The sequence below is a fragment of the Silene latifolia genome, chromosome Y, assembly GCF_048544455.1.
Source record: "Silene latifolia isolate original U9 population chromosome Y, ASM4854445v1, whole genome shotgun sequence".
In the NCBI taxonomy this organism is placed as follows: Eukaryota; Viridiplantae; Streptophyta; class Magnoliopsida; order Caryophyllales; family Caryophyllaceae; genus Silene; species Silene latifolia.
This window is the reverse complement of record NC_133538.1, coordinates 227913907-227927472: the sequence shown is the minus strand read 5'-3', so window position 1 is coordinate 227927472 and position 13566 is coordinate 227913907. Positions and strand designations below refer to the sequence as shown.

The following is a 13566-nucleotide window of genomic DNA, read 5'->3' as shown; positions in this document are numbered from 1 at the left end:
ATAGAGCTGTGGTACCTAAGCATATTGACTTTCTGATGTTAGCTATGCAGCAGAAATTGGCTACTATTGATCAGCTTCACCCTGAGAGGTATACCAATCGTAAATCGATGCATACTATGCAAGGCCGATAATAAGACACACAAGCACTTGTTTTGGAAATGCAGCTACTTTGGTTCAGCAAGGAGGAGTCAACTGGCTTGGATGAGATTATCAAATAGAACACTCAAACTCAACAAAGAGGTTCACTGGATAGCAAGTAAACGGGTATGCAAGCATTGGAAAGCAAAATGGTTTTCTAGCTGTCTTGGTGCTATTGTTTATAGCATATGGGAAGAGAGGAATGCAAGGTCTTTCGAGGATTGGAGCATAATATTGATTAAATTGTTAGAAGAGTCCAATATATTGCTAGTGTAAGATTATTATTTGTAACTCAATCCTCAAATGAGGATGAGATTGTTGAGTCTTTGAATGCTTGAGGTAAAGCTTAGTGGTTCTCTTTTATAAGATCTTGGCCTTTTATTCCCTATATGGATGAATACATGGCTGCTTTTCTTTTAAAAAAAAAATTAACACTTGTATTCACACTTGTAATTTTATTTATGTCGTTATTTAACGTTAAATCAATATAAGTTGGCTCTGAAGTTACAAATCATGGGCACATTGTAATACCATGAAGCCAACGGACAAAAGAACCTCAGTCTGGCAATCTTGTGTAGTAACTAGGCATCCACCGTAACATAATAAAGAAAATTGGCAGCTCATTATTTAGAAGCAGTGATGTATATTGTCCCAAAACAAGGATGGCGCATGAACCTGTTAGCCACCAAAACATCAAGTGTATGTATTCCCACGAGTTCCATCAGTTCAGCCTCCAACTTGATATTGCATCACCTACTCGTTCAGCAGAGCTCTAAATCGCCTAAACTGACAGGCACAACTCATCTGTTATTTTGAGTAGCTATTTGTGCTTCCCATCATGAAACTGGGCATTTTTTGATGATTTGAAAGTGTTCAGAAACTCCTTAGCCTTCTTGACCTCATCATCCTTTCTTGATTTATCCCAATTATGTTCAGCTGCTAAAATGTTAATGACACGAGGTAGAGCCCGACCAGCAGCATCAGTGTCCAGGAAAGCTAATCGACATCTTCGAGCAATAAAATCAGTTGCACACTCGCAATACTCGTATCGAGCACAATATGCTACTTCTGCTTCCAGGAAAGGATATCCGTGGGCAAGGCGCTTGCCTAAACCTTCATTCTGAATAAAAGAAAAAGAAATCATGTTAATAAGGTAGTATACAATGTCTGTGACTGTATCAACCATAGCCAAACACGGTTGTCAATTTTTTTTAACATAATTACATTTTTCATATATTCACATGCAAATCCACAAAAGAGATATAATATGATGCAACAGCTCAACACGTCCTGGGTAATAGAGCCATAGAGGTAACAGAGGGAAGGAAAATTCCATTTGCTGTCTTACAAATCAAACTAGCCAAGGACAAAGGTATGGAAGGAAAAATGACATTGCTCAACTTCCCCTCCCCTCCTCCGTCCTGACCCGACCCGATAAGGCTGACCATACCTGAAACTGATCCGAAAATGTCTGACCCAAATAAGACTCGAAATCCAAATTGACCCGGCTTGAACCTTAATTGACCCAATCTTGACAGAAATGACCCACCAACACAAGGTGACCCAACTCCACAGCTTGACATCCGAAACTGGTTCAAAACCCGAAATGTTTTGACCCGCCCCGCCTCGAAACGGAATCTGTGGCAGACCTTAAATGACCTAGCCGAAATTGACCCGACCATCACTTGACGTGGTTGACCCATTTGCCACCTCTACTTCCACCCCCTCTCTTGCTATTTTATCCGAACGTAGAGTTTAAGTAGCAAACTTAAGAGAATCTTTCTGTGCTACTTATACATGACGAGGTCCTTGATTCCCTGGGTAAAACATAAAAAGAAATTCAAGCTAACAATTTTCACAAACTATGAGAAGAGAGTAGAAATCAACAATTCAACCTGAGCTATAGATGCCACGCGTTCGCACAGTGTACCGTATGCTTGAGATAAATGCTTTGCAACAGAAGTGTCCATGATACCAGGAACAACTTCTCCGCCATATGTCTTCTTCATTCGGACATACTGCTGAGCTATAATAGTGAAATAAGCAGGATGCCAACCATAACCACCGGAGAGTATCAAGTTATCCGTCATGCATTTATTTGCTGGACTTAGTGCTCCAGACTTGATCGCTACATCAACGGCATCCTCAGCCATGCTGCAGCAACCATAATAAGCAATCAATTCTATGCTAGGTCAAAATACTGCTCATTCATTAAACAATGGCACATTGACACCTATTACATGAAATGAACTGTGATCCAGTTAAACGCAGAGATAATACAGAGGGGGCAAAAAAAAAAAAAAAGAACAAGGTTGTTGAGTAGCTAATAATACCGGGTGTTCTTATGAAAAGAGAAGTAAGGGGATAGAGGGGGGCTAAACTAATTTTTATGTTTAATACAACTACAACCCCATAAATGATATTAAAAAATTCTACTAGATTCTAGCCAATGTGCTGAGTAACATGGCAATTCAACTTAGACGTGCTTGGCAAAAACATTGTCTTAGAGGTGCAAATAAGATTTCTATTTCCAATTGAGGCAAAGACTCATTTTCCTTGGTTCAATTTCACAATGAAAAAAGCCTAATGACTAACTAACTAGGTTGTGGTTCAGTGGTTCTTATCATTGTTTGTTCTTTTGTTCTCGATTACAATGTAATAAATCAAAATGACTAACTTAATTGGTTGGGATTGTGAAGTAGCAGCCAAACAAAAAAAAGCGTCTTTGTGTCGATAGTAGAAGAGCAAGGCCGTATACATACCGAGTCATTCGGGTAATGTCATTGGTGTTGTAGGTGCAAGTAAAAATAATTGGTCGACTTACAAGTGTTTTCTTTGTAAACTTTCCTTGCTCAAAATACAAAAAAGCATTACAAGACGGTCCACGGCAAAGAAGGTACCTTCTATAGGTTGTCCATTTTCCACCAGTGATGGTGACTAGACCAGGAAAATCTTCACAAACAACATGATCTCGAGATATGCTCTCGGTGTTCTTTGCCCTTGGATCCATCGCTAATGGGCGTATGCCACTCCATGCAGAGAGAACATCTGTCCGGCGTACCTGTACCAAACATATCGATTGAACTGGGTAAAAGCAAGTACAAGTAAAAACATTATTCAACGTCGAATATCATAAAAGTAATCCAAATTGCAGACAAAAGTGAACACCAACAGTGAAATATTGGTATACGGTTTCCATATATATGGTTTATTTCGTATCGTCTTCGTATTATAAATCGTATTTACGGTTTTCATTGTCCAACCTACACAACCACAAAACATAATCGTCCAATTGTGGTAAAACACTAAAAATGACGATACTACCCATAATTCTCAATAAAATAAATCGAGAACCGTAGATCCAAATTAAACAGGAGTAGTCGAGTATAACATAATACAATTAGTCCAACAAATGACTAACTGATCAAAGATCCAAATGTTACAACCCCCCAATGCCTTAAAAGGCGCTCGTCAATGACGAGGTAAAAGGGGTAAAGTTTTCCATGTTAGTTATTGAGATAATATGTAGTTAACTTTTACTGGTGGACTTTTACTGGTGGATATACCATCTCATAATGATGAGATGGTATTAGTATAAACTTCCCAATTCAATGGTAAGAACTTTTTATTTTTATTTCTTTGCTTATTCAAAAACCACATCAGAAACCATTTACCCGGTTTCAAATTCCGTCGATACTATAACGATATGGTTTTAAAATATTTGTATCCTATATACAAGAATTTGTATCCTATATGCAGAAATTTATATAATTAAATTTATATATCGTATTGTAATTGTACTAAACAGTATTTTATATTTTGCTCAACACTATCTCGAACCTATATCCTGGATTCCTCTGTCTGATATGGGTATGAACCAATACTGAAGAGTCAACATTAACATAGCTTTACATATAGCTCAAAATTCTTCATTGCCTAATGCCTTTCAAAACACAGTTTCAGAATAAGGCTCAACCATATGTTGTAAACACGAAGAACGGTCTTCCATCTTCCAGTGGCCAACATACTAAACAGTGATAAAAACTATCAGAAATTCTTCATTATTGATTGGAATAAGTGTGGTGCAGCAGTAAAATAAATAATAATAAAAAAACACATGCAAACCTTGACATTAAGATAATCAGATATAGCTTCTAATATAAACTGAATCTCATCCTCGTGCGGTTCTGGCAACATCGTAAGAATGGTATTAGAATCGGTGGTCCCTGCAAGAGTCCTCCCCAGCCATGGTAGCATAAAAACAACACGCCCATCTTTTGTCTTTGGAACTATTAATCCCATTCCTTCAGGAGAGTAGTAGTCAGGGAGAACAATATGCACCCCGCTGCTGGGACATATCATGGCTGATGTAGTCTTATCAGCCAATTTACGAACAAAGTCACAAAACGGCCCAGCAGCATTTACCACAACTTTAGCGTAGGTATCAAACTCTTCCCCTTGTAAACAATAATGTACAGTACAACAGTATTAAAAAGACTTGAAATATCCTTCACGAAACATGTAAGCCTACGTGCATAGGAATATACAAATAGAGGGACGGGATGGATAGTAAAGGAACGACAAAGACAGAGAGTCGACAGGGAGTAACTGGGACTAGACAATGGTCGCTGAAAATATGTTAAATAACAAATAGCTTTATTTGGAGGAGTCAATAAGATGGGGAGTCATTTGGGCTAGGAAGGTTAAAGAAATATGGACCTCGTTAAACGCAAGAGTTTATTCTAGTGCATGAAAGTTAGTCATCACAACTGGAGATGCTTCCTATCCATCCAAACCACAGACATGATTTTGAAACCTATATATACAAATATATGCTCACTATCCATCCAAACCACTCTATATATGTATAGCTAAAGTAAAAACAATTTTCCTAAATGGAGGCTGCTAACCAGAAGGATTCTGACAAAAATGGAGGGAGTAAAATGAGACCCCTCTAGTCTCTACCATCATAAGCTTATAAGAACGCTAACAACGACTTCACGCGTGATAGTGGGAAGCATTGCGAAGATTTTGTCTGAGATTAAGAACCAATGATATTACAAGAATAGAAGATATTTTGAAATAGTGTAAAATAGAATACAACTCATACCAGACAAATTGTCATGAATCCGTGCACCAATTATGCGGCCATTTTCATCTTTAAGTAGTGAAACAACTTCAGCGTAATTCAGTACGGAGGCACCAGCTAACGCAGCTGTGCACGCCAAGCCGACATTTAGTCGAGAGTCATTCATCTGCCCATCATGATACACTACAGTTCCTTTTAAGCTTTTTTCTTGACCCGTTCTAGAAAGAGTGGGAAACAGCTCAATAGACTCTTGTGCTGAGTAATACCTTGATAAATGTAGCAATCTTGGCCCTGCGACCAGATCATACAGTTTCAAACCCGCCCAATAGTACACAACTTCAAACCATTCAAAACATGGGGTCATGCATGGCAAAGAGTGGCACAGGTGAGGAGCATTATCAATCACTTGTTTACGTTCCTTAAGTGCATGAAAAACAAGCTTCAGTTGTCCATAATCAACATTAAACACAGCTTTTTCCAAATAGCGGACTCCTGGCTTGACAAAAAGATTCAGTAAGCATCCAAATACAAGAACAGAAACACAAAAAGGTGAAAAGACTAGACACCATCCATAGAAGAACCATCCACAAATTTCACAAATAACAAATTGCCTCATTTAAGAACTTATATGTACTTTAAAACAGTGGCGGATTTACCGTCTGGTATACTGGGGACAGGGCAGTGCCAGGCCCCCCATAAGATTTCTGCAAGTTAATGATAATAAGACAATATTCCTTCATGTACCGTATTATCACTTTGAATTACTACTAAAAAATTAATATGAACTCCGAAAATCTCAGCAGCTGATAATCTGTCACCAATATTGCAACATACTCCCTCCGTCCCGGTCAATTATTGTCCTTTGGTTTTGGCACAAAGACCAAGGAAAGAGGAGGGAACAAATTACTAAATGACAAGTGGACCAAATTGAGTGTGAATGATTAAATTGCTCATCAAGTTCATTCTTAAAATAGAAAGGACAACAATTGATTGAGACACCCAAAAATGAAAAAGAACAACAAATGACGGGGACCGAGGGAGTATATCAATTGACAAATGGACGAATTTTCTACTTGCTAAATTAGAACATTGAATATTAGGTTACTAGTTACAACTTACAACTACATCCATTCAAGTGAGACTGACTTTCTACACCATATTACCCCTGACATGACAACTACTAACAAATTTTGTAATATCAACGAGATACATATGTGAACATTTGATATCACTGCATCAGAGAGAGAGAGAGTATCTTACAGCTGCAATTCGAGTTTGGACTAAAGTTACTAGTTTAGAATTTGAGTATAAGAACGACATAAAGGGCTCTACAGTGTTAGGCTAAATCATCGGCAATTCTGTTTCATCTATCGAGGGCGGGATAATTTCTAAGATGACCATACTAACAGGGATGGAAATGAGAGTGAACATTTAGAAAAAGAAGGAAATAGAAAGAAAGACAAACCTCCATGAACTAACTTAGTAGAACGAGAAGAAGTACCAGAGGAAAAATCCTCACGCTCAACAAGACCAACACGGAGGCCACGAGTGACGGCATCCAGAGCAACACCGCAGCCGGTGGCGCCACCACCGACAATGAGGAGGTCAAGAGGGTTGTCTTTAGTGGAGGAAATCAGTGAGGAAGTGTGGGCCTTACGAGGAGGAACTATGGCGTTGGGGTCAGCGATCCTTGTTTGAATTGACCCCAACTCAGCAGGCCGCTCATTCGATGATACGCTATATGTCAAGCTTAATGATGCGGCTGTTGCTACTGCAGCGGATGCGATCCCTATTCTCCGGAGTCGGAGTGCCGCACTCGCCATTCAATTCAATTCAATTCAATTCAATGTAAATAAATAAATACTCACCGCAGTAGTACTTATTTCCGCTAAATCAAAATCAAAATTAATACTGACCGAAATTGAATCTTCCAAAAATCAAAATGAAATATCAGCAAAATCAACTTGTTTGATGAATTGGGCGTAAGAAATGAGAAGAAAATAAGAGAGGAGTAGTTATTTTCTTTATTGAATTTCCTTTTCCTTAAGTTTACGTGTTTCTCCTCGTACAATGTTAGTGCAGTAAGGGCTGAGCCGTTGAGTGAAGTCGGGCTAAGGAGTTTTTGGTCAATTTGATATTTGGGATTACAAGGAAAATTCAAATCAAAATAAATAAATTAATAAATTCTATGTTTGGATTTCTGGTCTTAGGAGAGTATAAGTTTGTGATTACGCGTATTGATCTCCCAATTTTCTGAATGTGCACAATATAAAATGCGGTAACTAAGGAAATTGTTATGAGATATCCATCTATTATTAATGAAATTATAAAATACGAGACTAAGCACTATATAAAGCCACGTGTCTTCATGAATTCATTCTTTCAAAGCATCATTGTGTCACACGCAAAGAGTATAAATATAAAAACGGTTTTTCTAACCTATGCCCACTAGGCATATAAAAAAACTCAACTTGAAATAATCACTTTAAAACCAAGGCTTGAGATAGAGAGAAAAATTCTCCCAAAGAAACCGACCTTTGCCTTTTCCTACCCTTGAAAAAACCTTTTTTTCTACATCCACCCCTCTCCTCCCTCCAACACCTACTTCCCTTCGATGCTGATACAAAAATTGTGCGGAAGCGGTTTAAAGAATAACGAATAATAATGAAAAAGGGATATTTGCTTCGAAATCTGTCTTGAAATCAAAGCAATGAGACATTTGCTCGGGTTAGACCTATAACTCGATCAATGGTGATCTATAATCAAGACCTGTTGATTATAACTCGGGTTAATGCTTGAAAACTCGTCAGACAATAACAATTTTGGAACGAACTCGTCGAACCGATGTTTACAACTGTTAACGAAAAACTCACTATTTTTATTCAATAACTCAATCTTAATAAAATTTATTATAAGGTGACTACTAATAGCTAATTAGATAGACGCCTAAACGGAATAAGGAAACATACTCCCTTACCCGGAATCCTATTCTAATCGTGTGAACACGATTTCCTATGGCAAGTCAAATTGCCTTATTCCTACCTTAACTGAAATTAGGAAACTTAACTTCTATCGCAACTAGGAAAACTAAATAACAACTCCTATTATAATTAGGAAAAACTAATGCTAATGGTTTTAGAAAACCTTATTTTTACTCCTAATAATAATAATAATAATAATAATAATAAAAATAATGATAGTAATTATTACATATTATTCTAACTCGGATTGGACTAGGACCTCGTGCCTTAGCTGAATTCGAACCCTTGGCTCGTTGCATTCTCAATGTGGCGAGCTGATTTGACTTCAAGTATTTCTTTATTCACTGAGCTCATCATTTTTGGATCATCCCCTCCCCCTTTAAAAGGAATTGTCCTCAATTCTTGTTGCCTCAATATGCCGGGATCAAAGATGAATATTACAAACCCGAACAAACTCGAACACATAGTCGAGCCATCCTTGATGCCATCACGCAGCTCGTTTACCTTTTCTAACTTCCAGACCCACTCGTGCCAATCACCACACCACCCTCCGTGCATAAGTCTTAAAATTCTACCCCGAACCACTTTAGTTTTACATTCAAATTTTTCCCCTTCAAGATTTCTTCCAAGCTTTCTTGATGATTATCAACAACAACAACAACAACAACAACAACAACAACAACAACAACAACAACAACAACAACAACAACAACAACAACAACAACAACAACAACAACAACAACAACAACAACAACAACAACAACAACAACAGAGCCTTAATCCCAAAATGATTTGGGGTCGGCTGACATGAATCATCCTTTAGAACCTTCCATGGATGATTATCAACAGAAGAAATAACAAATTTTGTAACTTGAAGATCGATAACACCCACTGCCTCTTCATCATCATAATCTTCAAAAATAGGAGGCAATGCCGGATCAAACTTATCATTGTCCTCGTGGATGCTTTGAAATTCGAACACTCTTTCCATGTCTCTTCTTTTTGCCTTTTTTTTTCGGATGAACAGTACCACGCGTGGACAATAACTTTTTTTTTCTTTTTTTTAACTGTCACTGTAACACCTCACTATAATTGAAGAGGTCCATTGATAGGCTTAAATGACTAGTGCTTAAAGGGATTGAAAGTACTACTCATATCAACAAAGTGCACTTTCTTTTCTGGTTATCCATGCAAAAGAATTCCAAAGTTAAGCGTGCTTAACTAGGAGTAGTCTTAGGATGAGTGACCTCAGCAAGGACGAAATGCGTTGGAAAGGACCCGTGTTGATCTGTGGGCCATGTACACAGCCTGGCGACCTACCATGGGTGGCCGCTCCCGACCCTAGGTTTGGGTCGGGCTGTTACAAGTGGTATCAGAGCAACCATGCGACCGTGTGGTGATGGGAGGCAGTTGTTATACGCTCCTGGAGGCAGTTGTTATACGCTCCATTGTGATCACCTGTAACATCCCGTTTGATGTCTATGAGTGTCTTGATTTTGGATTTGATAGTGGATGATATTATGGAGCTAGCAGCGTTAGAGGATGGTAGTTGGTTATGTATGGAGTTGGTGTCGTGAGAGATATATATATGTGGAGTTGATACGATATCGTGAGCCATGTTGTGGAGGTAGGAATAGTTAGTGGAGTTGGTGTTACGAGTTCATGTTTGGGTTGGAGTTTTGTTTCGAGTTCTTAGTTACGTTGTTGTGTCTTGATCGAGTTAGCATGTTTGTTTTTATGTATGGGTTGAACTTCGGGGACGGAGTTCTTTTTAAGGAGGGAAGACTGTAATACTCCGTATTTATATGTCTTGGGGGTACTCTATCGAGTAGCCCTTACTCTGTCGAGTAAGGGCAAGTTGCGAAGATAAATAGTTTCGACTGTTGGGCACTCGATCGAGTAGAGGGGCACTCGATCGAGTAAGAAGGTACTCGATCGAGTACCTTGGGTACTCGATCGAGTGTCCGGTTTTACGGGGGAGTTTTCTCGGGTTTTGTTAATTACGCGATTAAGGTATTTAAACCAATTCGTCTTTGTTCTAAATCACTTTTTACAAAACCTAAAACCCGTTTAAGAGAGAAAGCAACTTGTCTTCTTCCTAATCGCGTTCTTGACAATTCCGGAGTTCGACGGTCGGTTTGCATCGTAGTTTGTGTCGTTGGATTCCTTGCGTCGAGGGTAAGCTTTTAATGTAATTTATATAATGTTTTGTTAAGATTAGTGAAACCCTAATTTAGGAATTGGGGGTTTTTATGAATAGTAATTGAATAGTAGTATCTATGTGTTGTATGGTAGGAGGAGAGTTCATAGAAGAGGCGTTTTGAGACATTTTTGTAGATACCGTCTGCGTGTTGTGCTTTCCGGTAGGATTTCCTACTCGCATTAGTCCCATAATGGGATATTGGTGACGTCTTGTAGTTAGTTGTTTGATATGATGATTGTGATTGTGATTGTGATTGTGGTTGTGTTTGTTGATGGTTCTCGAGATGCGTTCTCCGAGTGGGGTCACTATGCGGGAGTGATCTCACGCCCTAGTTTCGCCCTTCATCGTGGAACCCGCCACGAAAGGGGATGTGCACATTAATGGACAGGGTTATCGCTCGTACGATGAGCGGGGCTTAGGTGGGAACGGCTGCGGTCCCCCATCGGTGTGGTGGTCCAAAGTGGGATGTCAAGATTGAGATGATGGGAGTTGGTGATGTATGTGTGTGTGTGTGATTCATTTGTCTGTTTGTCTTATTGTGGTTATCTCTATTGATTGTGTGATTAGTACGACCCGGTGTTGTTTTGTAAAACTGCGGTGATCCATTCGGGGATGGTGAGCGAGGTATTGAACAGTATAGAGATGATATTGGGATATTTGGGATGGCCACGACATGACGATAGAGTCTTTATTTGTAGTTTAGTTTTATTTACATTTCGATTGAGAACAGATAGTTTGGAATAATGTATTGTGCTTTCGGATTTGGTTTCGAGGATTGTACTTATTCATTAAATTACTTATAATAAATGTTGTTTCTGTTTTGTCTATTTGATTATCATACCTCGAGCAACCGAGATGGTGATGTCTTCATACCCGAGTGGTCCGGTAAGGCACTCGGAGTATGGGGTGTTACAAATGGTATCAGAGCGACGATCCCGAAACCTGTAACCAATGAACTTAATGAACATAGGGAGTCAATTAAAATGAACCCGGGTAAAAGTTGTAGGAGCTAGTGCAAAGGCTTGGGAGACGTCCTAAAGCCGCAAGGGGTCGCCCTACAACTTTGAACCGGTCACATGGGAAAGTGTTTGTCGAGTCGTATGTGTGTTTGGTTAACTGGTTTATGAATGTGATGGAATGTGTTAATTGTTGGATGTTGAAGTAGAAAGTTGAGCATGTGAAAGAAAATGGTGATATGAGGAAACTTGTTGATGAAATATATAGAAGCGTGGTTGGAATGAGAAACATGATGGATGATTCATAATGTGACATAATAATAACATGCGAATAGAAATGTTGTGTTGTACACGTATATTTTTGTCGCATAGAGTTGTATGATAAGTTTATGTACTTGTCCACGATTGTTCATGGGTATATGTTGTAAGAAGTGTGTAGTCAGTAATTGATGAATTAGTTGGAAGAGATTAAGTAAGTAATTGCATAAGAATATGAAATTCATGGGTGGAGCATGTTTATGTGGGTAAATCGTGATTGACAAGTTAAATAACCTATGTGCATGATGAATGTTGTTGCTTGATTTTTGAAAATAGTAACGTATGATTACGAATACTGGTTTTATGAGTTTTGGACTGGTTTTGTTTGCTTGGTTGTTGTTTAAGTCGTTTGGGAAGTAAAAATCAATAGTTGTGTTTTTCGTTTATAAAGAGGTTGTCTTTAAACTGTTATAACTTGAGATGCATAAATGATTTTGATGTGATTCCAATTGGAGATGATAGCTTGTCCTTTTACGATTCTAACGATAGGTCACACGCCCAAATTGACCAAGTAATGAGTGAGTTATGACTGTTTTACGAAAACTGGACAGTGCTGAGAATTAGGGTACTCGATCGAGTATCCTTGGTACTCGATCGAGTAAGGGGGAACTCGATCGAGTACCTCAGTTACTCGATCGAGTAGCCCTGGTGATTTGTTTTACGTGCTTCTGATCTTGACCTACTCGATCGAGTAAGTCCCTTACTCGATCGAGTGGCCTGTACTCGATCTAGTGACCCCTGTTTTGGGTAATATGCTTATCTTTTGAATTCGTTGCATATTATGTTTAATTCAAAGTTATTATTTTGCTCTTTTATGCATTGTTTTACATGTATATTGGTCTTGACGCGTAAGTTACCCAATCTTGTGGTGTAGTGAGTGGCACTGTGGTGAGTATGAGTTCGGTGGGAGGACATGAGTTATATGTGTTGTGATAGATAGTGGAAAAAGAAAAGGAAGATTGGTATGGTGTATAGAGACATAGAGCATGTTTTGTGAGATGAGATGAGTGATATGTTTGTATGTTGAGTAACATAAAAGTAAGTGAATGTGGGCAAAGGATGATGTGAGTCTAAGGAACGTGAGAATGAAAGGATTGAGAGTAAGGATATGGATAGTGACAACCTGAGATGTGTAAAGAATTATGGAGGGAGGTAGTTAAGAGCCGCGTGGGTTAAGAATATACATAATGAAAGTTCGTTTTAAAGGGGTTGAGAAGAGTGGTATATAGTGAACTTTGTGGAGACATGTCGCGGGGGTGGAGATTTGGCTTTTTAAGAGATGAAACTATTGTGGGTTTTCCTTGGGCAATTAGCGGTATGAAAGGAATTTTGATTTCTAGAGATGTAAGAAGGGAGATGCAATTGTTGAACAAGAACGTTGATTTTATGGATGGATTAGTGGCAAGGGTGATTGATGACATAATAAGAGAATATTTGTGGTAAGAAAGAGTGAGATGATATCGATATGAAATAATTAGATGTGAGTTTTGGAGCGGTGAGAACGAATCGGATTTCTAAAGAGTTAGCTAGAAGGAATAAGGAGTTGAACTATTAATTGGTATTATTGAGTGTAAAAAGAAAATAAGGATAAAAGTAAGTCGAGGAAAATATTCACCTGAGTCATGTGATATAAAGGTAAGGAATCATTGAAATGTGTGATAGCGTCACGAGGATGTTAGTTAATGGTTATAGAGGAGTTTTGGGACAACATGATTAGTAATGAGTTTCGAGGAATTAAGGAAAGTAAGAAGTTGGTAGAATATTTGCACGATACGAGATTTTTGGCGGAGAGTTAGATGATGATACAATTAAGGATAGTATTGGGAAGAATATTGAGGTAATTTTGTTGATGGATTCGATGTTTGTTATTTGGGATGTCAA

The 13566-nt window shown here is 38.5% G+C and overlaps 1 protein-coding gene across 3 annotated transcripts; it reads right to left on the bottom strand.

The window, feature by feature from the left end:
- Nucleotides 1-528: 528 nt before the first annotated feature.
- LOC141633933 (glycerol-3-phosphate dehydrogenase SDP6, mitochondrial-like) lies at nt 529-7474 on the bottom strand. 3 transcript variants are annotated; one of them, XR_012538703.1, is made up of 6 exons: nt 6693-7272; nt 5249-5719; nt 4264-4595; nt 3039-3199; nt 1589-2292; nt 529-1258 (listed from the first exon to the last, which is right to left on the bottom strand). XR_012538703.1 is itself a non-coding variant. In XM_074446281.1 (6 exons), exons 1-6 carry the CDS (start codon nt 7048-7050, stop codon nt 959-961), a joined length of 1881 nt encoding a protein of 626 aa, XP_074302382.1. In that variant the 5' UTR covers nt 7051-7474; the 3' UTR covers nt 529-958. The 3 variants fall into 3 exon arrangements, 2 of the variants coding, with proteins under 2 accessions (XP_074302382.1, XP_074302383.1); XM_074446281.1 differs by having other exon boundaries at nt 2034-2292; nt 6693-7474; XM_074446282.1 differs by having other exon boundaries at nt 2034-2292; nt 4264-4325.
- Nucleotides 7475-13566: the final 6092 nt, after the last annotated feature.

What these genes read in the sequence shown, in the direction of transcription:
- LOC141633933 (XM_074446281.1), bottom strand. Translation starts at nt 7,050, where the DNA reads ATGGCGAGTGCGGCACTCCGACTCCGGAGAATAGGGATCGCATCCGCT. An exon ending in CTGATTATCTTAATGTCAAG is followed by an intron (nt 3,200 to 4,263) that starts GTTTGCATGTGT and finishes TGTTTGGTACAG; the next exon opens with GTACGCCGGACAGATGTTCT. An exon ending in AAATGGACAACCTATAGAAG is followed by an intron (nt 2,293 to 3,038) that starts GTACCTTCTTTG and finishes TGGTTGCTGCAG; the next exon opens with CATGGCTGAGGATGCCGTTG.